This window comes from Microcebus murinus, chromosome 19 (genome assembly GCF_040939455.1).
Source record: "Microcebus murinus isolate Inina chromosome 19, M.murinus_Inina_mat1.0, whole genome shotgun sequence".
Classification (NCBI taxonomy): domain Eukaryota; kingdom Metazoa; phylum Chordata; class Mammalia; order Primates; family Cheirogaleidae; genus Microcebus; species Microcebus murinus.
In genome coordinates this window covers 14,362,533-14,388,142 of record NC_134122.1, presented here as the reverse complement: position 1 = coordinate 14,388,142, position 25,610 = coordinate 14,362,533, and the positions used below count along the sequence as shown (strand labels likewise).

The 25,610-nt window shown below is 50.7% G+C and overlaps 1 protein-coding gene across 3 annotated transcripts in view; it reads left to right on the top strand.

The window, feature by feature from the left end:
• ABCC1 (ATP binding cassette subfamily C member 1 (ABCC1 blood group)) overlaps positions 1 to 25,610 on the top strand; it is a 115,870-nt gene that overhangs the window by 14,587 nt on the left and 75,673 nt on the right. The window contains exons 1-3 of one of the 3 annotated variants that reach the window (XM_075995145.1): positions 2,035 to 2,053; positions 20,388 to 20,564; positions 22,495 to 22,620. In XM_075995145.1, the coding sequence (XP_075851260.1) occupies positions 20,538 to 20,564; positions 22,495 to 22,620 (153 nt within the window). In that variant the 5' untranslated portion in view covers positions 2,035 to 2,053; positions 20,388 to 20,537. Of the gene's footprint in view, positions 1 to 2,034; positions 2,054 to 19,797; positions 20,565 to 22,494; positions 22,621 to 25,610 lie in introns of those variants that run through there. The other 2 variants (XM_020281636.2, XM_075995144.1) reach the window with 2 other exon arrangements.

The window sequence follows — 25,610 nt, the reverse complement described above, 5'->3', positions numbered from 1 at the left end:
TCAGTGGCGCGTTACACCTGCAGCCGGCTTGTCCGTTTGCAAGGTCTGTTCCCACAGATGATAGCAGCAATCCCGTGATGTAGTTTAAAATGTCTGCGTGAATGCAAGATGTGCACCTTACAGAGGGCAGTGAGGGGGCAGCTCATTGACCCTGAAACTGACTGAAGTGGTTGAAATGATGGCTCCTTTGCCAGGCAGATCCTATGAGCCAGTGATTTGGAAAGAATACTGCTTGCAGAGAGCATTTGCTCTCATGGGGCTTGGCAGAAACTGTGGCCTCTTGGTGACCATGTGCTTTGGAAAGGGCTGTGCTTTGGTGAGTGGGAGATTTTTATTGGTTCTTCCCTGCCTGGGTTTGGCAAAAACATCCTGGCCTGGGCATGTGCCTTGGTGGAGGTGAAAAGGCAGCTGGCAGGTGGAGGTTGTCCGAGATGAGGCTGCGGCGGGTTTGCCGGAGCCGGCCTGGTCAGGTCGCTTGACAGTCACGCTCAGTACCTCCCATCCCTTGCCCCTGCCTGTTAAAGTCAACTGAGCTTTTATAGAGCAGGAGTGAGGGGTGGGGGGTGTGGCTAAGAGGGACTTTTTCATTTTTCTTTCTTGATTGTGGAAACTTAGGGAAAAAAGCCTCTTGCCATCCCTCAGTGGTGCAGCTAGGTTAGAGAGGAGACCATCCTGTCGATACACACGTGCCACAGTTCATGGGACCCGAGAGGCCAGCGGTGGTGACATGCGTCCCAATTTCAGAGACGTTGTAACAACATGGTCAGCAGTATTTATGGGATGGAATGATTGAGAGACACAGACTGACAGCAAAGATATTAAAGTGTGGAGAAATACAAGTCTTAGCATCAGTGCAGTATGATGACAGCTTCCAGTTTCTTCCTTCCTCTCTTCATTGCTTCCTCCTCTTCTGTCTGTTAATCCTTTTGTTGTCATACATCTGATGCTTGGTGCTGGGGCACAATCCACGGTGAGTGAGATGTTCGCCGTCCCTGTCCCGTGGAGGCCCAGGTCGTGGACACGTTCAGAGAGCCACTGTAGCCACCATTCGGACCCTGCTTCTGCCGCTAGCTCTGTGACCTTGGACAAGTGACTTTATCTCTTCACGCCTCTGTTCCCTCATGTGCAAAGTGGGGATAATAGTAGTGCCTATCTTACAGAGTTGTAAAGTTAAATGAGCTAGTTGTTTTACTGTTACGTATATAGCAGTATACTTTTTACTAGCTAGTGACTTCATCTCGACAACCACCCTGGGAAGTTGGGACTGTGGTTATGCCCATGTTACGGATGGGGAAACCAGAGGCAGACAGAGGTGAAGTCACCCAGCAAGTAGATGACAGACCTGGATTTAAACCCAGGCTGTCTGGCTCCAGGGTCTGGCCAGAAACCCTCAAACTGTGCTGTCCCGTAAGCACCCTGGGGTGGGCCAGAGAGGAGTTTAGCAGGCTGTGCCACGTGACTTTGGTTAATCCTTGAGCAAGGCAGAATTAAAGTCAGTTTTCTAGGGGAGGCTTCAGCATTTTGGCTTGTGGCTTTATGAGCTGTTTACTCAAACAGTGACGGTGACAACAACAACAGTAGCAATAACACTATGGTAGAAGTAGCAGCAGCAAACTCACCCCCTAATGACTACCCTTCTTCCCAATGTTGAGTGTCATGCCCTCTGAGAGATGAGTGTTATTCCTTCCATTTGACACACTCAGAGAGGTGGGGTGAGTTCCCCAAGGCTGCACAGCCAGGAGGTGGTGGTGCTACTTGTGCCCATCTGCTGCTCCAGAGCCCAAGCCCCACACCGCCAAGTCAAGTCGTGGGGCTTCCCTTGCGCGCTGCCCGCTCGGCCGGCCCGTGTGCACGGCCATGGGGAGTGCAGAGTGCAGAGCCAGGGCTGCGGTTGGGAGCAGCCAGAGCTCGGGAGGGACGGGTGAGCCAGGCCGGCTCCAGGGCGGGGTTGGCGTGGGGTTGGCGGGGTGAGGACTGGGGTGTCTCTGAGGGAGCATTTGACGATGACAGCAGTTTTTCCAGTTTCCTGTTCCTCGCTGTATTCAAGAGAAGGGTAAGCCCGCAGTTTTCCCTCTTGATTTCACAATTCCTGGGAGCTTTTGCTGTGTCTGAGTGATGCAGCACTTTCCTGGTTGGAATCCTAAGTGAAGTTTCATTTTCCTCCACTCAGCTGGCCCAGGCCCTGGCCCTGGCCCATCCTCCAAGTGGTTTTAGCCACTGGGCCCTCTCTTGGCTGATGGGTCCATGTCTTAACGTCCTCGCACACCCTGAACTTGCCCAGACACTGTCTCCCGTGCTGTTCGGCTCCTCTTGGAATGTCGCTCCCTCCTGTCTCCGTGTTGGCAAATCTTAGCGTCTTGGCTTCCTTAGATTTCACCTACTGCAAGAAGCCTGCTCTGACCTGCCAGGTGGAAATAACAACAGCTTCTATGAGTAGAGTGGTCACTGGGTACCCATCTATTGTCACATAATGATTTTATCCCCGCTATCTCCAGCAGGCAGGACACACAGCAGAGAGCTGGACTGCCTGCATCGAAGTGTATCTCTTCCACATACAGGCTGTGCAACTGTGGGCAAGTTGCTTTCCTTCTCTGTGCCTTACTCCCTTCCTCTGCAAAAATGAGAACGATCCTATCCACTTCAGAGGGGCTGGGGTGAATATGAAATGACTTCATGTGTGAATTTCATCTTCACAGTGTCTCTGAAAAGCAGGTGATTGTCCTTGCCATATGGATGAGGAAAATGAGTTTTCCTTTGTGAATTAACCCCTCTCTCTTCTGCAGACTTCTTGCCATTTATATGTATCTCTCTGACAGCACTTCAGGCTTTTAAAATCCTTCATGGTAGCTATTTATGTACACGTCCTGCCGCCTCGTGCTCAAGATTCTAAGCTGCCTGAGGGCAGGACAAGTGTGTGTGTCTCTAGTTCAAGACCCGTTACAAGCAGGGGCTCAGTAAATGAGTTGAATGACTGGATGGGCAGGTGGATGGGTACTCAGAGTCACTAGATACTGGTGGCAGGAGTGGAAAAATTGTTAAGGCCGTGAATCACAATGGGGAGTGATCTTGCCCCCCAGGGGACACTTGGCAATGTCTGGAGACATTTTTGTTGTCACAGCTGGGGGTGGGGGTGCAACTGGCATGTTGTGGGTAGAGGCCAGGGATGCTATAAACATCCTACTGTGCACAGAACAAATTATCTGACCTAAAATGTCAGTGGTGCCGGGGGTGAGAAACCCTGGGTCAAGAGAATGTGTCACCTAGTAGCAAGATGTATAGCAGCGGGAAAAGATGTCGCATTTAAATTTTTTAAACAAATGCAAATGAGTCTAGTCTAGATGAGGTATCCTTTTACTGCGGTAATGGAGGTCTATGTATATTTATTAATATTTTTGAGGAGGATGTTAGGTTCTAAATGGAGCATGTGTAGGGTGCAAATTACACATAGTCAAAATGACCCTGGGTCTTATCTCTGTTTTCTTTAAACAGCTTTACTGAGATATAATTAATTCACATACTGTATGATTCACCCCCTTCAAGTGTGCAACTAGTGGCTTTTAGTGTATTCACAGAGTTGTGCATCCATCACCATAGTCGCTGTTAGAACATTTTAATCATCCCACTAATTTATCTCTAACCTGGAGCGGTGAGTGCCTGGCCTAATGATCACAAATGCTGACGGCACCGAAGCTGGATCTGGCGTTCATTCATAGATTCCTCGTGCTTCCCGCGAGCCTGTCTGCCCAGAGCCGGGCCCTGAGTGTGGAGTGTGTGTCGAGGGACAGCATCTGGGCATTCACTGCCCTCGAGGAACCAGCAATCTGGGGAGAGAGAGATAAGGAAAATATGCTGTCTACAATAAGCAACATCAGATCACGCCGTAGGAAATTGCCAGCATTCGGCGAGTTTTGACCTACATCGGGTTGGCACACTTTTTCTGTGAAGGGCCAAGTAGTACTTTTTTATTTGCAGACCTCTCAGCAAGATGAAAATAGTCTTTTTTTTTTTTTTTTTTTACAGTTTTAAAAATGTGGGCTCCCTTCTTAGCTTGTGTGCTGTACACCAGCAGGCAGCTGGATTTGGCCCAGAGGCCATAGTCTGCCAACCCCTGACCTACACAAATGGCAACTCATGTGGTTTATCCTGGTCATATATACTATACATGGTGTCTTAACTTCTATGTAGCATATTCCGTAGCCTATGCAATATAAAATATTAGATAATACATAAAATAAAATCTGGAAGAAATATTTAATGACAAAGTCTGGTGAGTGCTCGGTGGGAATGTGCAGAGTGCCGTCGGCTCGTTAGATGGGGGGTTTGACGTGTTTCAGAAAGGTGAGGGGAGGTGGGTGGGCCTCCCTGAGGAAGAGATGTTTCAGCTGAGAGCTGAAGGGTGCCCCTGACTTGAAGGTGGGAGCGGTGAGGAGGAGGTAGACTCCAGGCAGAGGGAACCGACTGTGCAAAGGCCCTGGGGCATGGAGGGGTCCTGGAACAGTGAGCTGGGCTGGACCCAACGGCTGTGGTGAGGGGTTTGTGCTCTATCCTGAGAGCTCTGGGAACCTGGAAGAGTTTTCAGCACAGGGTGACAGGATCAGGACTGCATTTTGGAGATGTCCTCTGGCTGCAGTGTCTAGGGGCGTCGTCACCCAGGCCATGCAAATAGGTATTTGTCGGGCGTGGAATGAATTGAGCAAGTTACATATCTTCTAGTGGTGCACCACTTTTTTTCTTTCATGATTTCAAACTAAAGGGATTGTGTATTTCTCAAGGGTCATGGCTGTGTAGTGTTCCAGCAAATCCACGTGCAGTCATTTCACTGATCGTTTCTCTGCTTTTCACTGGCTAGACTGGTACTGTCCAGTGGAAATAGAACACGGGCCACATGTGGAATCGTAACTGTCTCACAGCTGCGTGAAAATAAAAAAGAAATTGGTGAAATGGTCTTAAAAATGTATTTTATTTAACCCAATATTGCAGAGTATTATCATGTCAACACATAATCAATATGAAAACTATGAGTGAGCTATATTGCACATTCTTTTTTTTCATGTAGAGCCTTTTAAATCCGGTGTGTGTCTTACAGCACATCTCTACAGCGCAGATTTAGGTAGTTCCTATGTTGTTAAAATTTAAACATTATATAATAATAGTATATGCTGTAATATTTATAGAGCGATAAGCCTCTAGGAGCACATACATCTCCAATTAGCGGTGTTTTAAAGACTGAATTTCCGTAGGGGTCACCGGGTCTGCATGTGTTCTTGCTTTTCTGCTTCTCATTATGTAACTCCAGGTTATCAAACGTAACCTGGGCCTTTTTCCTTGTTTTCTGTCACCTTGAGGCTTAGGAGTGATTAAGCGAAGGCCAGTTGGTCTGCAGATCAGGCTTGCCCATGTTTTCTTTGGTTTCTTTGGTTTTCTTTGGAGAAGCAGTTTCTAAGGGAAGTCATCGCGTCATTGTTTGGAATAGCAAAGGACTGGCAGCAGCCCGAGTGGCGGTCCAGGAGGGGCTGGGTCGATACAGTCTGTCCCACCCATTCCGTGGGGGCGTGGGGTGCGAGGAAGCTCTGCACATGGATGTGTCACGGCCTCACGGGACCAGTGTTTAGGTGCAGACGTCAAGATGCAGTCAGTATGTAGCGCTGCCCGGGAGGGCGGGACGCAGGGCTTCACGGGGTTGCTGCCGGGCTAGGTTCGACTTCCAGGTTGGGGGTGTGAACAGATGTCACCTTGCTGGGGCAGGAGCCAAGCCTCCTTTCCCCACTGGCTCTGTTTTTATTGCCTGCGTATCGGTTTCCTATTTTTGCTGTAACCAGTTACCATACACTTAGTGGCTCAAGACCCTACAGATAGATGTCTTCACTTCTAGTTCTGGAGGTCAGAAGTCCGACACGCAGGGCGGGACCCCTTCTGAGAATCCACCTCCTTGCCCTTTCCAGCTTGCAGAGGCCACCTCCACTCCTGGCGGCCTCATGCCACCCTGACCTCTGCTTCTGCTGTCACAGCCGCTTTCTGACTCGGATTCTCCTGCCTTCCCCTGTCCCCTTTTCTTCCCTTGGGCCCACGGGGACATGCTTTCCATCTCAGAATCCTCCATCACACATGCAGAGTGTGATGGACACAGGTGCAGGTTCTGGGGATTGGGACGTGGGCATCTTTATGGAATGGAACAGCGGGTCATTCGGGAAGGCTAGAGGATGTGGAAGGGACGTAGCAAGGAGGGAATCTGGGGGTAACAACGGTAGTAGTGATATTGATTGAGCGCCTACTGTGTGTTCTGCCATGTTTAAGTGCTTATTTACATAATCTCAGTATTGCCACGTCACTGATCTGGAAACTTCGTTTGATGGTTAGCCTATTTGTACGTGGTGGGGCCGGAACCCATCCTTGCCGAGAAGGGGTGTGTTTGGGAAGCGTACACGATAAGCAGGACTTCTGTTAAAATAGGGCTTCTCAGCCTCAGCATGGTGGGCCTTTGGGGCTGGATATTCAGATGTTTCCCTGTTGTGGGGCTGTCCTGTGCGTTGCACTTGTGGAGTAGTGTCCCTGGCCTCTGCCCGCAAAATGCCACCAGCACAACCCCCTTACCTCCAGGCAACCCAAAATGTTTACAAATGTCATATGACTCTTGGGGGAACAAACTTGCCCCCAGTTGAGAACCACTATATTAAAACACAAATCAGATCATGACTCATTAACCCCATGGTCCCCATGTCACTTTGAGTGAAAGTCAAAATCCCTACAGTGGCCTGGGAGTCCTCCACGATCTGTCCCCCCCCCAGCCGTGTGCCTTCCTCCCTGACTTCACCTCTTACTCTTGAGACACAGCCGCTTCTCTGTTACTGCTCGGACGTGCCAGACACGGTCCTGCCTCAGGACCTTGGCACTTGCTGCTTCCCCGGCTTGGGGCGCTCTCCCCCAGTGGCCATTTGGAGCACTCCCTTGTTTCCTTCTGTCCTTTGTTCAAATACCGCTTCTCAGCAGGGCCCTCCCTCCCCTTCCTCTGGGGCCTTTTCCTCTCTCAGGCACACGCACGCACGTGCACACACACACACACGCATGCACGCACGTGCATGCACGCACAGCCCTGCCTCCGCAGCCTCATCTCATCCTCCGTCTCCTCTCGGCAGGCTTTCAGCTCCAGGAGGGCTGGCCCTTTGTCCCTGTCGGTCATTGCCGGGTCCTCAGCCCCAGGAACGATGCTCAGTAGGTGAATGGGTGCTGTCTGTCCTGTTACTGCCATGTCCCCAGGCACATCCCTGCGCCTGGCACACGCTTGACCCCTCACAAGACCCTGGACCGAGACCAAGGGATTTGGTGGAGCTTAAGAGTCTAATAAGGGGACAAGAAGTGGCTGCAGGGGAGGAAACGAGCAAAGTGGCCAGGGCTGGATGCAGAAAACAGGGACAAGTGTCGGCTCTGCAGGGAAGGGCCCCCGGTGAGCAAGATGTCGGGCTGACATTCAGACATTCAGGCACCTGCAATGGGCAGCCGGGCAGCCATCGCTCTGTTTCTTTTTCAGCGCCGGAAGCCCTGCTGTGACGGGAGTCTTGGTTTCGCGTGTAACTTAGTTTTGCATGTCCCCTTCCTTGCCACGGTGTGACTCTGCAGCGCAGGCGTGAGGATGTGTGGTGCCTGCCCGGACAGGGCAAGGAGCACTTTGGGCCTCGGCCCTGCCTTCCTGGGTGTTGGGGGCAAAGTCTGCATGTTGCCCCCACCCCACGTTTCTGGGCTTATTCTCAGCTCTGATGAGTGGGGGGCAAGGGAAGGGTGCGGCTCAGCCCGCAGTGGGCAGGGGCGTCCCTGTCAGCTTGATGCTGGCGCCGCCGCTGCCTTCCTCCCATCCCGTGTGCCGGCAGCTATGCTCGCCTCTCGCTGGAGACGGAAGCCTGTCCCGGATCCTTGCAGGGCTGCGGTGGGAAAAGTACGCCCCATGCCTCTCTCTAAACAGGATGGCGTCCAAAAGCCCAGCGGGTCCCCTGACCTCCCTTCGGGCCTCCTTTCCTCACATTCCCTTGGCTTCTGTGCTACCCCTTTGCCGGGTGACCCACACTTGGGGCGGTTTTGCACATAGCCTTGGCCTTGACAGGCAGCCTGTTGCTTTGCCTTCCGCCTGCCCAGCCCATCTGTTCCTTGGTGGTTCGGTTCGTGCAGGAGAGTTTGTGGGGCCTGTGGAGCCAGGCGCTGCCCGTGTGGCTTGGGGCATGTTTTTGCGCCTCTGTTTGCCTCCGTGTCTCTCTCTGTAAAATAGGAATAGTTCCAGCACCTTCTCCACAGCCTGCGATGGTGTAGAAGGGAGGGGTGCACATGAAACCCGAGCGCGGCGCCAGCACAGGCAGTGCTTAGTAAGAGCTGCCGCTTTATTATTAGGGTTGCCGTCATCAGCCTGAGGGACAGCCCTGCAGGTTTGCACCCTGCTTCAGCCCTGGATGTGTCCCCTCGTGGCTGGAGATACCGAGAAGTGGTGGCTGGGTTCACACCCAGGCCCCAGCTCCAGGTCTGCGCTCTTTGTTGTCCCGTTGGTCCTCATTTATTCCCTTCCTCCTTTCTCTCTTGCCCTTCCTTCCTTTGTTTGTGAAAAGGCAGTGCATATTGATGCTTCAGAATCCAAAATATAAAAAGATATCCCTGGAAAGCATCCTACCCAACCCTGGACCTGCCTCCTGGGTTCCCTGGAAGTCACCATTGTTACTAGGTCCTAGGATATTTTTTTCTTTTCTTTCTTTTCTTTTTAAAAATTGAGACAGAGTCTTGCTCTGTTTCCCAGGCTAGAGTGCAATGGCATCATCCTAGCTCACTGCAGCCTCAAACTCTGGGGCTCTAGCCACTCACCACTACGCCCGGCTAAGTTTTAAAATTTTTTGTAGAGACAGAGTCTTGATGTTGCCCAGGCCGGTCTGGAGCTCCTGGGCTTAAGTGATCCTCCCAAAGTGCTGAGATTACAGGCATGAGCCACCACACCTGGCCAGGGGTTTTCTTTTCAGAGAGATTTTTTCACCTGTGGGCATGTATGTATACTTCTTGTGTTGCGTATATTCATTCATTTTCTCCTTTTTTCACACAAATGGAGCATGCCACACACCCTGTTGTGCACCTTTTGTTCCACTTGATCTCACATCAGTATGTAAATCGCTGAGCCTGCCTGGTGACCACCCTCTGGAGGGGAGAGATGCCAGGGCTGTTCTAGCTGTTAGAACCTGGGTCCCTGCCCCAGCTCTGCACGCTGACTACACTTCCTCCTTCCTTCCTGTCATTTCTGGGTCTTGGTTTTTCTTTTTTTAACACGTTGACGAGATATGACTGACGTACAATGAGTTGTACATATTTAATGTACACAACTTGAGGAGTTTGGAGGTGAGTTTGCATCCAGGAAACCAAAACCACATCAATGCCATGAACATATCCGTCACCTTTAATAATTTCCTCCTGACCTATTCACTTATTTGTGAAGAGAACACTTAATATAAGATCTACACACTTGGTGGGAATGCACCTCTGTGGAAAGTAATACAGAGATACCTCAAAGAGCTACAAGTAGAGCTACCATTTGATCCAGCAATCCCATTACTGGGCATCTACCCAAAGGAACAAAAGACATTCTATAACAAAGACATCTGCGCTAGAATGTTTATAGCAGCACAATTCACAATTGCAAAGATGTGGAAACAACCCAAGTGCCCATCAATGCATGAGTGGATTAATAAAATATGGTATATGTATACCATAGAATTCTACTCAGCCAGAAAAAGCAATGGTGATATAGCACCTCTTGCATTTTCCTGGATAGAGCTGGAGCCTGGTCTAGTAGGTGATGTATCACAAGACTGGAAAAACAAGCACTGCATGTACTCACTATCAAATTGGTATTAACTGATCAACACTTAAGTATACATATGGAAGTAACGTTCATTAGGTGTCAGGCAGGTGGGAGGGGGGAGGAGGGGATGGGTATATTTACATCTAATGGGTGCAGTGCACTGTCTGGGGGAAGGACACGCTTGAAACTCTGAATCAGGTGGGGCAAAGGCAATATCAGTAACCTAAACATTTGTACCCCTGTAATTTGCTGAAATAAAAAAAAATAAGGTCTATCCACTTAGCAAATTTTTAGGTGTACAGTTTTGTTAACTATAGACCCTATACCAGGCATCCTCAAACTACGGCCCGCGGGCCACATACATCTGGCCCTCCGGGTGTTTTTGCTGCAGCTGCCTGTCCTGCTTAGCAGCCAACTCGTCCTGGGCCCACAGTGCGCACTCTCCAACCGTCTGAGGGACAGTGAACTGGCCCCGTTTAAAAAGTTTGAGGACCCCTGCCCTATACTGTACAGTGGAGCTCTAGGACTTACTCATCTTACATAACCAAAACTTCATACCCTTTGACCAACACTTCCCTATTTCCCCCTACATTTGACAACCACTGTTCTACTTTTTGCTTAGGTGAGTTTAGCTTTTTTAGATTTCACATGTAAGTGGAATCATGCACTATGTGTCTGTGCTTGGCTTATTTCACTTAGCATGATGTCCTCCAGGTTCATCCCTGTTGTTGCAAATGGCAGGATTTCTTTCCTTCTTAAGGTTGAGTAATATTCTAATTTCAATAATATTCTAATAGTATAATAATCTAATAATTTAGTAATTTCACCCCTGTGAAATGCCCTCCAAGGGCCTCCTATGTCACTTGAACAAAAATCTGTGCCCCCCCCCCCCCCACGGCTCCAAGACTGGCCATGCCGTGGCCCCTGGTGACTTCTCTGGCCCCATCTTGGGTCTGGCTCATCACTGTGGTCACATGGGCCGCCTCCTCACCCCCGTGACCTTTGCTCGTGCCGTCCTTCTGCCTGCTACGTGCTCTGGGATGGCCAGACCTCTGCCTAGAGGCTCCTGACCCAGCCGTTCTGCTGAGATGTCACCTTCCCAGACCCTCGTCCCTGGTGCCTGCTGTCCCAGCACCCTTCCCTTCGCAGCAAGGATTGCTCTTTGTCACCGTGTTGTGAGCTCCATCTTTGATGGACTATGAGTCTTGAGAGGGCAGAGATCATGTCTGATTTATGCCCATATCCTATGACGAGCCCAGGGATCGGCACATAGTAGGTGCTCAGTAAATATTCATTGTATGAGACACTGAGTGAATGCATGAATGGAACTGTGTGCACTTGTATGTTTCGAGCAGTCTCTTGGCTGCCAGGAGCAGAAACTGGAACCATGTGGGTCATCTGATTTGACCTTCCTGATGGCTCTGCAATAGCTGGGTTCTAGAATTAGTCCCATTTCACAGATGAGGAAACCAAGGCCTGGTGACATGAACTGCCTTGCTTTAGGGCAATGGGGGGCAAAATTGCCCCCCAGGGGATATTTGGCAGTGTCTAGAGACATTTTTGATTGTCGCAACTGGAGGACGGGGAGGGTGCTACTGGCATTGAGGGGGTAGAGGCCAGGGGTGCCGATCATTGTCCTGCAGTGCACAGGATGGCCACACAGCACAGCATTATTCAGCCTCAAATCTCAGTGGTTGCGAGGTTGAGAAGCTCTGCTCGAGGGCACATACCTGTGAGTGGTAGAGACGGGAACCCAGACTCTGAACCTTGTGTGCTTGACCACGGCCCTGCACTGCTCATGTTCAGTGGGTGGGACGGGGAGTTGGGGGGTGTTTCCATGTCTGAATCAGAACCGGCTTCTCTGTTCTGCAGAGATGAATTTGGAATCTGCAAGGCCCGAGGCCACTTAGTTGATCTGCCCTGGAGAACTTGCCTTTCAGCCACGTCAGGCAGATGGGGAGCCTGTCTATCCACCATGGACCCTTGCAAAGCCCTTAGGGGTCCAGTCACCTGGTTTAGGGGTGTTTGGAGCCCAGGAGTAGAGAGCTCAGTGTGAGATTCTCTGTGGGTTCAAATCCCGGCTCTGTCTCTTCCTGGGTTACGGGCCTGAGCAAGTTATGAAAACTCTCTGGACCTCAGAGTCCTCGCGAGAAAAGGGGGGCAGTTTTGATGACCCTGACTTTGTAGGGCTGTTGCTAGGTCTAAATGGACGAGTGCTTGGAACACACAGAGCGCCGTGCCTGGCGTGGCAGCTATGTTGTTACTGGCACTCAGTAAATATGTGCTTTCTCTCTGATTCCAACTCAGCATTTAAAAACGTCCACCCTTAAATTCCTGCTGCTGTTATTTATTTATTTAGAGTGTGAACTAGTCTTATTATTATTTTAGAGGCAATACATGCAGAGGAAAAAATTCAAACAGTGCAAAAGATAATAAAAACTAATAGTCGCCTTCCTCTCCCTGGTTTCAGGTCTGCCCCCTGGAGATTAGCTTTTTTTCTTTCTTTTCCTTGAATCCTTCTAAGAATATTTTCCTATGTAGATGTGTATGAGCGTGTGTCTATCTCCTTTCATGCTAATTTTAAATGGGAACAATGGTATATGCATCTGATTAAAAAAAAATGCAAACTTAGAACTTTGTCTACAGCGACATCTGCACTTGGATTCCAATTCCTGACCGTGCATACTGCTTGCAGGTCATGTGACTGGGCCTCAGTTTCTGCATCTGTAAAATGGGTTTTCTTATCGCACCTGAGTTCCAGAGTTGAACATGAGGATTCAGTGTGATATAAAACACTTAGAACAGCGTCCGGTACATGCTACTGATGACCTTCGTGCACCCTCACTCGTATTCTTTCAGTAGATAGGAGAAGGTGGCACGTGTCTCTTTCTTTCAGGTCTTTGCTCAGATGTCATCTTGGCCCAGAGGCCTTTTGTGTCCAGCTGGTACAAAACCAGCACGTGCCCGCCCACTGCCATTACCCCTTCCCCCGTCCCCCGGTTCTTTAGGGCATTTGCTCCCATCGGACGTGCATAGAATTGCTTATTTTTCTTTGGCAGCATCTGCCTCTTCAGATAGAATGAAATGGCCAGAGCGTGAGGACTTTATTTTACTTCCAGCTGGTGTGGGCACATAATGGTCCCTGGAGGATGATTGTCCGCTGAGCGATAGAAACCCAACTGGCGTGAGTCGTTGCGGTGATTGAATTGGAAGGTGGATGTTCAGGCCCCGGGGAACTCGTAGTACGTAGTGGGTCGCCGTCACCTCCCTCACCCTCCTCTCACCCCAGACGGGGACACGGAGCAGCCATTCAAATTTGTAGTCGCTTCCCCGCCTGTCTGTCCACCGAGTCCTCTCCGTCACCTTCCCTCCTGCCCTGGCAGTGGCTGGCAGGGCCCTGGGTGGGACTGCTTCCCTTGTCCCCGTGGCCCTTGGCGGGGCGTCCCTCCGGAAGCTGTGCCGTCCAGGCAGGAGCAGTGGGTGTCGGAGGAGGTCGGGGAGCTGCCGGCACCTGGGCGCTTCCGTGACGAGCACAGCTGAGCTGGAGAGCAGGTCACCGTCAGGGTCGGTCTTGGCTGAGGCCACGTCTTGGGGCTGCCCAGGACCGCGGTGGCTCGGTGGCTCCTGAGTCTGACCCGGTCGGGAGGCAGTGATGGCGGCCCCGGGAGGCCCATGGAGTGGAGGCGGGGTGGACCAGAGCAAGCCCGAGGGCTGCGGGAGGCAGGCCGATGGCCGCCCAGCGTCATCCGCAGCCCAATGCCGGGGGGCGTGCGGGTGTGTTGCGGGACACAGCAGAGGGAGCGAAGGTCGCAGATGGAATTAAGGTTGCTGACGGGCTGACCTTGAGACGGGAGATTATCCTGGAGCGTCCAGGTGGGCCCAGTGCCATCGCGTCCTCACGGGTGGACGAGGAGGCAGAAGAGGGAAGCAGGGTGACGGGGTGCGAGAGCTGGGTCAGCGCCGCTGGCTTGGCGGGTGGAGGAAGGAGTGTGGGCGAGGAAATGGATTCTTCCTCAGAGAGGAGGGACGCAGCCCTGCCCACACCTTGATTTTCATCCAGTGAGGCCCGTTACAGATTTCTGACCTCCGCAACCGAATGCTGTGTTCCTAAGCCACCAAGTTTGTGGCGCTTTGTGACAGCAGCCACGGGAGACTAGCACAGGCCATTGGTTCCGAACTTGGTGGTGTTTGGGGCGCTCAGATCTTCCTCTTGGAAGGCCCCCGCTCAGATTCCTGCGCGGCCCGTCGCCGGGGCCAGCACGGTGCGGAGGGTCTGGCTGCTTCCGTCTCGCACTTGCTGTGGGGGTGCCGCCCTCTCAGCCTTGGGCTTGCTTTATAAATGGCTGGGGCAGCTGCGAACTTCACATCCTTACCCCATCTCGCTGGAGAAAAGAGAGATGTGTCCTTGCTGTGCCAGGGTCAGCCTGGGCCATGTGCCCATTCTTGAACGATTTCCAGGATGCGGGTAAAGGACTCGGCCCTGGAGCTTTGCCGGAGCACACGGCCGAGGGCAGAGGAGTCGGGGGCCCTTGCCAGAGAGGGGACAATATGAATGGGGGCTGAGGTGGGGACAGTGAATACCCACTTCAGCACGGCCTTTGGAAAGATGTCTTACCTCCTGGTGCCTCAGTTTCCTCACCTGTGAAGTGAGGACGAGAGCAGTGCCTCTTCTTGGGAGGACTGGGCGGGGCGGTGTCCGTGGAGGGCGTGGGTCGATGCTCGGGGCGAGCGTGCTCCTCGTGGTTCTTCAGCTGACGACGGTCGTGGGCCAGGCGGACTTGGACTCGTTCTGCAGATCCTCGAGTGTCGGGGCTGAGGGCGAGGGGACGTGAAACGGTGACCGAGCTGCCGAGGGATCCCGTAAAGAGGAGTCGGGGCTGGGGGTGCACTTTCTGCGGTTAGACCTGGCCAGGTTCCTGGGCCGGCGAGGGCAGAATCGGAGGGCGGCGACAGGCAGGCGGGCTGGATTTTGAGGCTCCCTGGATTAGGAGGGAGCCCCGGGGAAGGAAGACTAGGGTGTAGCTGTGGTCCCTCGGATCGGGAATAGTCAGTGATCCAGACACTCCAGTGACTCACGCCACGTCCCCCCCAACCCCCCTTAAACCCGAGTAGTGAGAGTCACACTTCTCACCTCCAAGGGTTGTCGAGGTCAAGGTGGACGTGAGGGACACCCAGGAGGTCCCCCACACTCCTATCTTCATGACTGATGCTGTTGGCTGCGGCAGGGTGTGACTCAGGCGGTGTAGGACAGGCGGGGTGGGGGGGTGGTCCGACTGCTTTCTGCCACGGTGAAAGTTCGCGTTCGGAATCAGATTTCCCTTTGCGTGCGCTCCCCCCTTCCTCTCCCTGCCTGCTGCCTTGCAGTCCGGTCGGCCGGCCGGCCATCTGGCTTTGAGCAGGAAGCTAGCGTGCACTCTTCAGTTCGCCTTCTGCAGAGGAAGCGCCTGCCTTTGCTGAGTGTTTTCCCGGCCTCTCTTTCCCCGTGTCCTTAAATGCTCCCCGGCATCCTCTGGAGCTTACCTCCTTGCTGGAGCTTTCTTGGTCCTTTATGCTTCTTGACGCTGGGCAGTGCAGTGGTCGTCGTGGTGTTTATTGTTGACTGTTAGTGTCAGATATTAACAGCCGCCATGTATTGGTGACAGAACCAGCCCTGTGCAAAAGCACCTGTCACACGTTGTCCCATTTAATCCTCACCAGAACTCTCCCCAAGCGATGTGGTTTCCTGATGGTCAGGAGCCTGAGGCTTGGAGAAATTAGGTGACCTGCCCAGGTTCACATGGGGTCAGGGGCTGAATTTGAATCTGCGTCCACCTGATCATAAAGCCAGGGGTCATAGCTAGCCTTTACCTGGATGGATTGTTATTTAAAAAAAAATAACAAAGCAACCCCCCCCCCCAACAAAACAAAGTAGGAGATAATGCTGGGGTGGGAAGGAATGGTTTGGGACCATTTGTGTACTTAACCCTTTGCACTCGCTTGCTTTTTTCTCGATTCCTTTATTCTACTCGGCATTTAATTTTTTTAATACCCCAGATTTTACAAAGCGTGGCAGTAGAATAAAAAACTGGAGTTTCTTTTCATACAAACTTATTTATTTGGATTTTTTTGTATTTCAAATTATTGATACATTCAAAGAGTAATTTTAATCTCTATAATTTTTGCTAACCATGTGGAGTCACACTCGACATCCGAGTGCAAAGGGTTAATAATACCTGAGTACCTGCTGGGTGAGGAGGGTCAGAGTCAAAGGCAAGTACAACATGGTCCTGGCACTGAGATCCTTGCATGGTCCTTGAAGTACAGAGGTGGTGATGGACGAGTAAGAAAATCATTGCAAAGGCGGGAGGCTGATGGTTTGAGCAGTGATGAGGAAGGCCTCTTAAAGGAGGTGTCTGACTTGGGTTTTGAAGGATGAGTAGGAGTTTGTTAGGGCAGAAAGACATTACACAGAGAGGATCTAGCAAGAAGTAACTGAAGGAACCATTCATTTATTTGAGCATCAGCTGGGAAATGCCTTGAATGCAGGGACCTTAGCTTTCCTGAATCTCCAGTGCCTGGAACAGCATCTCACTTGTGCTTGGTACATACTCCTTTGAGTAAATGCCTGAGTTGGCAAATTGGGGAAGAGGGTAGATAAATTGTAGGAGAAGCAGATGGGGCTTGAATGTGGGAAGCCTCCTGGGTTACACCAAGGATTGATTCTTAAAAGTGATTGGAGGTTGTTACCCAGCAGAAAGAGGGTGATCGGTCCCATTTGTTGATGCAGCTCTCTAAGTCTGTGTGTTTTCCTCTGAGCAGGAAAACCTGATTGCTTTTAAACACATACAGAGGCTGGGCGTGGTGACTCATACCTGTAATCCTAGCACTCTGGGAGGCCAGGGTGGGAGGACTGCTTTAGCTCAGGAGTTCGAGACCAGCCTGAGCATGAGTGAGACCATCTCTACAAAACATAGAAAAATTAGCCAGGTATGGTGGTGTGTCCCTGTAGTCCCAGCTACTCAAGATGCTGAGGCAGGAGGACCACTTGAGCCCAGGAGTTCAAGGCTGCCGTGAGCTAGGTGATGCCATTGCACTCTAGCCTGGGGGACAGAGAGAAACCCTGTCTCAAAAACAATAAAACACATAGGAAAAGATACTCAGTTTCACTCATCATAAAGAGAAAGGGAAATTAAACTGCAGGGAGATATTTTCCGAGTTCAGAAGCTTATAATATACTGGTAATTGCCCTCATACCTTATTAGGTGGAGTATAAATTTACATTACCTGTTTGGAGGGCAGTGTCTGTCTAAATGTTGTATGCAACCTTTGACCTAGCAGGTTCACTTTTAGAAAGTTATCCTACAAATATACTGGCTTGTTTGTGAAATGAGGCTCCTACCAGCCTATTTGTTCAGTGTTGCATTGGTTGTAAGAGCAACCCAAATGCCAAGTCACCAGGAGACTGAATAAAGTCAAGTTCATCCGTACAATGGACCACAAAGAATGAGCAAACTGTTGATGTATACAGTGGGATGATCTTTAAGATTTATTATTAAGAGCAAAAAGCAAGGTACAGAACATTATGTGATGTTTGTTTCCATTTGATAACCAAAAATATATATTTATTTTTGTCGTGTATGCATGAAATATTTTCTGGAAAGAATACACAAAAAACTGAAGATGGTTGCCTGTAGAGAGAGGGACTGGGGAAGAGGGTTTAGGGAATGGATGGACAGAAGGCTTGTTCCTTCTATCCCTTTGTTCAGAAGAAATAAAATGTTAAGAATAAAGCAGATCCATGCTACTGATAAAGATCAGTTTCCAATACTAAGTAAAAATAAGCAAGGTACAGAACAGTATGTGTTGTGGTGCCTTTTGGGGAAACGCAGTAGACAGGCTGCATTTGGAATCTGTCTGGAGGAACACACAAGATGTTAGTGGGGTCGTTTGCCTGTGGGGTGGGGTAGGGGACTCCCAATTCAGGGAGTTCGCTGTGTACCATTTTGTGTGGTTCGAAAAAGTAGCACACAAATGTTGTTGCCTATGAAAAATAAATAGAACGACGTGGATGGATGCATGGGTGGGTAGGTGGGCGAGTTGGTGGGCAGTGGATGGGTTCATGGTTGGGTAGTTACATACATCCGTGGATGCACGTATGGACGTGCGGACGGATAGATACTCTCTGGCTGTTGTGGAAGGACCGAGTAGGACCAGGAGAGGCTGGAGGCAGGGAAGGGTGAGGAGGCTATTGCAGTAGTCCAGGCAAGGAACAACTGGGACTCGGATCAGGTCACTTGAACGTCTCACGTATGCAACCGTGTTTCTTGCATATTTCTCTGCATCTGTGAAGCCCCAGCATTGTTTTCTTTCTAGAAGGTCACATTCCTTTGGAATGAACTTTTTCTGGCAACTGCTCAGAAACTGTTCTGTATTTAATTACCCCCAACAGTTTAATCCTTGTTCCCAGCCATCACCTTAAGAATTACAAGCAACGTGAAACCACTTAAAATAATCGGTCTTTGAGATGTCACTCCTTCTCCACGATCAAATTCTTGTTTACAACGCTGTCATCCAAGTGCCCGAGTCCACAAAGGCACGGACTTGGTCCTTTGTGTCTTGAGGTTTCATAGGTAAATCTCCTTGTGCGTGTTGGCCTCGTAAAGTTAACTTTTTAGTGATTCCTTGTTCTTGGTTCTGGAAGAGCAGCCATTTGTATCATGGAACAGTTGTGCCTCTGCAGAACCAGTGTAGACTCTTTTTTGTTTGTTTTTTGACGTCAAACTCCTTTATTTAAAAAAAAATTTTTTAACCATCGTAACTGTTTCTAAATATATAATTCAGTAGTGGTAAGTATATTCACATTGTTGAGAATAACTAGAGCTCTTTACTTCCTGGAACACATATATCTTGATCACATTGTCAGATGTTTTCTTTAAGTGTGAAATGATCTCATTTCTCTCACTTTCTCTTTTTTTGTAATGTTTTTTGACCGTGGCTTTGAAACTTGTATGGAGCTGTGCGGTGCCGGGTTGCCCAGAATTCCTTGGTGGTCTCACTCAGGTGGTTGCGGGAAGACACATAGTGCGGTGGGAGGGGAGGGTGGGGGCTGCAGCCGGCTGGAGCACGCGGACCTGCTCCAAGACTGGCCACTCCCAGCTCCTGCCCATGGCCAGCCGTGAAGCAGGGATATGGGCCCAGTGCTGCCAGATTTTCTGATTTTTAAAGAGAAAGCCAGAAATCTAAGTTTTTTATATGAAATGATCTGATTTTAAATGTTGGCATCTAATGTAAAAAAAAAAAAAATTAAAAAGCATGCGTAGGCTGGGTGTGGTGGTTCATGCCTGTAACCCCAGCACTTTAGGAGGCTGGAGTAGGAGGATCGTTTGAGGCCAGGAATTTGAGCCCAGCCTGGGCAATGTAGCAACACCCTGTTTCTACAAAAACATAAAAAATTAGCCAGGTGTGGTGGCACACACCTATAGTCCTACACACCTGTAGTCCTCAGCCACTCGAGTGTCTGAGGCAGGAGGATGGCTTGAGCCCAGGAGTTCAAGGCTGCAGTGAGCTGTGATGGCACCATTGCACTCCAGCCTGGGCAACAGAGCAAGACCCTGTCTCAGAACAAACCAAGCAACCCAACAAAAAAGCATGGTTAAAATAATAACAATAACAGTAAACCCTCTGTGGGCCACATTGGCCTAGTTTGGGTACCTGTTTCACACCGCTTATTTGATCCAACCTAATCATGGTAGGGGTGGGAAATTGAGACCCCACAAGAAAGGGCAGTAACTTTCCCCGAAGTTGTGTAACTATTATAGTCAATTGTCAGACCAAGATTTGAGTCAAGTTGAAATCCTCTGTTACAAAACCCTTAACAGCTGGTTGAGGTTTATTCTTGGGCAGATACACCTGATCTGTTTATGTGTATATCTATTTACCTATTTGGCATGTCTCTTCAACAAAATCCAGGTTTTTTTTTTTTTTTTTTTAGTAACTGAAACAAATTTGTTTCTGAGGCCGGGTAGTTCAGTGGTAAAATTCAGCTCCAGATCCTACCAGCTGTGTGATCCTAGGCATTTCACTCAACTTCTCTGGGCCTCAGTTTTCACGTCTGAGAAAGGACGTGACGAAGTACCTAGCTCAGAGAATTAAGGGAGGTAATACTTTTAAAGCACCTAGAATAAGGCCTGGCACACAGAATTACAACTAGAATGTCACCCCTCGTGGTGGTGGAAGAGGAGGAGGAGGTTGGAAAGTCCTGAGTTCACAAGCTAGTAAGTAGGAGCGATCCACGTGGCTAAAGGTTTCTTCGGTTTACAAGCAGTTATCCTTTGGGCTCCTTTAAATGCTGCCTCTGTCTTTTGTGCAACTTGTCTGTTGGGTGAGATGCAATGTACCTTCGTTCCTCGGTACTCCTTTCTTCGTCTTTCTGACGGCGGATCGTTTGCGTTTGCGTGTTCACCCCAGCAGGGATGTAGGGCTGCGGGGGTCTTCTGTTTTTGAGCCCCGCAGCAGCTGGTTTGAACTCTGCACAAGTCCTGTCCTTTCCGGCTGTCCCGCTGACCCCCCACCTGTGTTTTGTTGGCAGGACTGGAACCTCACGTGGTACACCAGCAACCCCGACTTCACCAAGTGCTTTCAGAACACCGTGCTCGTGTGGGTGCCTTGCTGTTACCTCTGGGCTTGCTTCCCCTTCTACTTCCTCTATCTCTCCCATCATGACCGGGGCTACATCCAGATGACACATCTCAATAAAGCCAAAACTGTGAGTCACTGGGATTTCCTCATGGGCTGGCAGGTGCACGGGGGGCGGGGGCGGGGGTGGTGGTGGTGGTGGCAGTGGCCGCTGGAAACTGATATTTTTCTTCTGCTTCATCAGCCCTAAGTTCCTTTTTCTAGAAGGCAAGAGGGTAACGTGGGAGATGAAAGCTAGAGCTCTGGAGTCAAACATGGGTTCAAATCTCAGCTTTGCCATGTGGTGTTTGGCCTTGGGCAAATTTTTTTAACCTCCTCGAGACTCAGTTTCCCCATTTATGCAATGGAAATGATAAGATCCTTCTCAGGGGATTATCGGGAGATTGTCAGGGGGTCTTCCTGCCATACTGAGGCTATCTCCTTTTTATCGATTGAGTTTTTTTTTTTTTTAACTTTAAAAGAGTTTGTTTTGAAATAATTGGAAACCACAGAAAAACTGCAAAAATGAAACCAAGAACTGCCTTCTGACCCTGTCGACCCATGACTCCTATTTCCTGATTTTTACCATTTTACCACATTTTTCTCATGCACTTTTACTCTTTGCATATACGTATGTATATTCCTGTTTATTTTTTCTGAGTCATTTGAGAATGGGTAGCACCCCCCACACCCCTCTGCCCCTTAATTTTTCAGTGTGTCTTTCCTCAAAACAGGGATATTCTGTTTCGTGAGCACAGTACAGGTGTGAAACGCAGAAAATTTCACACGGGCCTGATATGTCTTTAAAAACCTGCAGTCTGTATTCCGGTTTTGTCTGTCGTCCCAAGACTGCGCTTTCTAGCACCTTCCCCCGCTAGCTCGGGGTCCCATCCACGGCCACGTACGGCACGCAGTCCTGTTGTCCCTCTAGTTTTCCTCCTTCTGGAAGAACCCTTCACCTTCCTTTGTCTTCTGTGGCAATGACCTGTATGAAGAACGTGGCCGTTATTTTATAGCACGTCCTCGGTTCGGGTTTGAGCGGCGTCTCCCGCCGAGTCACGGGTTAGGGTCATGCGTATCTGGTGGGAAAACTACAAAGGGACGTGTGTCCTTCACAGGCTTTGCCAGCTAGAGCTGCATCTGCCCTCGCTGGCCGGTTTGGTTTTGATCATTCGATCAAAGTGCTGCCTGGGGTCCCCATACACAGGCCCTGCTTTTCCCCCTCGGAGCTGATCAGCGATCCGAGAGGGGACGCAAAGAGCGTGGAAATGTCACGCCCCTTGCCCCTCTTTCTTCCAGACTTAGCATCTGTCTCGGTTCTTTTCGAAGCCACTTTTTTCAGCTCTTTACTCGGACGTCACCTGATCCGAGGGGCCTTCCCCAACCAGGGCCTTCCCCACCTGCTTTAGTTCTCCCTGTGACCCTTATTCCTCTCTGACATGTGTTATGTATTTTTCAGTTTGTTTCTTGCTGGTTTCCTTCCACGTGCGCTGTTAGCTCCATGAGGACAGGGACTTAGCTCTGTTTTGTTCACTGTTGTCTCCCTGGCACCTTGGAAAGTGTGCGCTGCATGGCAGGCCCTTGAGAAGTGCTGCTTGGCTGAGTGTCGCTGAATGAACAGTCACGGTGGGAGGGGCTGAATGTCGTTGAATGAACGGTCACGGTGAGAGGGGCTGAATGTCGCAGAATGAACGGTCACGGTACGAGGCGCTCTCAGGCAGCGCGCTGGGGTCTCGGGTTCCGATCAGCTGCGGGCTGAGCTCCTGAGTTCTCGGGTGCTGCGGAGAACAGTGACCAGGCAGCGTCCTGTCGGAGGGAGCGGGGTGTTCCAGACCAGCGGGGGACAGCCCAGCTGGCGGCTAGCCCTAACGAGGACTCGTCCACATTCCAGACGATATATGTTGTGTCCAAGGACCATGGTTGTGGGGTTGGCTGGTCCCCCCAAGGCCGAGCTTTTCTGGAGGTGCTGGGGGAAGTTCTGGTACTGTCTCCTGTACAACGTGCACGTGCTTCTCTTCCAGGCCTTGGGATTTTTGCTGTGGATCGTCTGCTGGGCAGACCTCTTCTACTCTTTCTGGGAAAGAAGTCGGGGCATATTCCTGGCCCCAGTGTTTCTGGTCAGCCCAACCCTTTTGGGCATCACCATGGTAAGTAGAAGCTGGCTGCGAATCCTCAGCCATCTGCCAATCACAGTGCAGACCAAACACAGTAGCCAGCGTTTAGACATATGAAACCTCACAGTTAAAAAAAAATCAGAAATCTGGCTTCTTTTGAAAAACTCAAAGATCAGGCAGCGCTGGACTCATAGTGTTTTAGGGTAGCAGCTAGCTGGAGCTGGGATGCAGCTGCAGCCTCTGCATGGGGCAGGCGTTGTCCAGTTTGCCACAGTCCCCATCATGCCCTCTTGCCTTCCCTGCCACTGAGGCTGAATGGCTGATGTCACCTTTTCTTCTTGTACTGGCCATCTCGGTCATTTACACAAACTGCCTGGGGCCTAATGGCCTCTCAAGTTTTCCGGCTGCGGTGTAGGAGGTGGGATACCAAACTGAATAGGAAACTGCCCGAGCCGTGGGGGTCTGAAACTTAATGGACGATACAGACAGGGAAAGTACTTTGTTAATTATAGCTGACATGTATCGAGTACTTCCTATGTGCCTGGCAGTGGTCCTGGTGTTTTACATGTCTTAAAATTCATCTAATTCGGCCGGGCGCTGTGGCTCACGCCTGTAATCCTAGCTCTCTGGGAGGCCGAGGCGGGCGGATTGCTCAAGGTCAGGAGTTCAAAACCAGCCTGAGCAAGAGCGAGACCCTGTCTCTACTATAAATAGAAAGAAATTAATTGGCCAACTGATATATATATATAAAATTAGCCGGGCATGGTGGCGCATGCCTGTAGTCCCAGCTACTCGGGAGGCTGAGGCAGAAGGATCGCTCGAGCCCAGGAGTTTGAGGTTGCTGTGAGCTAGGCTGACGCCACGGCACTCACTCTAGCCTGGACAACAAAGCGAGACTCTGTCTCAAAAAAAAAAAAAAAAATTCATCTAATTCTCAGAACACCCCTGTGAGATGGGTACTGTTCTGTCCCCACAGGCCCAGAGAGGTTAAGTACCCTGCTCATGGTCACACAGTTAATACGTGGCCAAGTGACGGGCCATGCTTTTAGCCCCTGCATCACGCAGCTTCTGAGCTGTGACCACAGAGTTCTTGGCAAGCCCTTGAGTGTCGTGGGATGAGGAGGGAGCAAGTAGGAGGCAGGACGTTCTGAGCAGGGGGACAGCTCATCCAGGAAAGGGCTGGAAGGTCAGAAGGAGCAGGACGAGCTGTTCTGTGAAGCAGGAGCACAGAGTTCAGGTTCAAGGATGGAAGTCGAACGTGATGGGGTCAGGAAAGGCAAGGTGGAGCCAGGAAGTGAAGGACTGTGACTTTGTTTTCTTTTTAAGACAGTCTTGCTCTGTCACCCAGGGTGGAATGCAGTGGTGTGATCGTAGCTCACTGCAGCCTCCAAACTCCTGGGCTCAGTGATCCTCCTGCCTCAGCCTCCCGAGTAGCTGGGACTATAAGGATGTGCCACTGTGCCTGGCTCATTTGTAAATTTTTTTTGCAGAGACAGGGTCTTGCTGTGTTGCCTAGGCTGGTCTCACATTCCTGAGGCCTGTGACTCTGTATGGCCACACATAAGGTGTTGCCTCTCTGCCGGACACTTAATCCTAATCCTTTTATTTATTAACTCATTTATGCAGTTTGCTGGAGATCCCCCTGTTATAAATAAGCAAATGGAAGTACCCAGAGGTGAGGGAACTGGCCCCAGGCCGCACAGCCAGTAGAAGGTAGAACCAGATTCCAGCCCAGGCTCCAAGGCATGGCTCCGGCATCTGCTGTGCTGTCTGTTTGTGACGGCTCTTTGCTTGATACCTGGCTCTCCTGCAGGCTCTTGCTCCCCGTATGTCCTTAGAGCCTGGCACCATGCCCGGCATGCAGTAAGCACTCCATAAATGTGTCGAGGGGATGGGTCAATAGGGGCTCTGCTTCTGGAAGGGGAGACTCTCTTTTTTTGACTGGAGGGGCTCATGGTCACTTAACCCTCCCTGTTCTTGGTCTTTCGATGTTCACACTGGGGACGCCGGAGCGACGGGCTGAGGCTCAGTGGGTTTTTGGGCCCTAGGGTGGGTGCCACGAGGGGAGCTGGCCTCTGGGATCCTCGTCCTCCCTCCCCACTTGAGGGCTCCGTGGTGGAACGGTGGACCAGCCCTGCTGCTGATGGGGTGGGAACATTGTCCTTATATTTGGGGGACCAGAATGTGCCGGCACTGGACGTACAAGACGGGAGACAGTCAGCAAATGTGTTTCATTCCTACTGTGTGCCGCGAGTTGGAGATAAAAGCGTACATTCATGCTGTGCAAACACATGAAACAAATGATTCCTTAGAAAGGCACAGAATGTTCCAACACGTACAAAGTGCTACAGAGGGTGCAATTAGGGGAACTCGGTTTGTTCTAGGGGGCAGGGGGCCTTCTCTGAAAGAATGACAATGGAGTTGAGGCCTGAAGGATGAGCCAGGTTGTTAAAAAGTTGAAAGGGCTGAGGGCAGAGGTTCTCCCAGTTGGGGAGAAGAGCATGTGCAAAAGTCCTGGGGCCACCAGGAGAACTTGAGAGCTGGCTTCCAGACTGGGGTGGAGCCGGTTGAAGCAGAGAGCCAGGGAGATGGGGCGGGCAGGGCGGGCAGGGGCTGTCCCTGTGGAGCCTTGAGTGTCAGGGCAAGTGGGTGTTGTTTTTTTCACGCTGGGTCCTCTGCATGTTTTTATAATAATAAAGTTTTATTGGCACGCAGAGCTGAGTAGTTGCAGCCTAGACTCTGTGGCCCATGAAGCGTAAGCTATTTATTACGTGGTCCTTTAAGAAAAAGCGCGCTGATCTCTGCTCTAACGGAGCTTCCTCCCACACCTCACCTTTCCCGTCCTGATCTACACGTGGTCTCATTAGATTCCCACGAGTCACCAGGCCGATGCTGTCAGCATCTCCGTTTTGCAGATGGGCTCTGGCGAGGCAGGGGCAGAGCTGGACCGGGAGCCAGGTCCCCTTTAGGCAGTTCCTGCACCCCGAGCCGGGGGCAGCCCTTCCCCCAGGCCCAGCATCCAC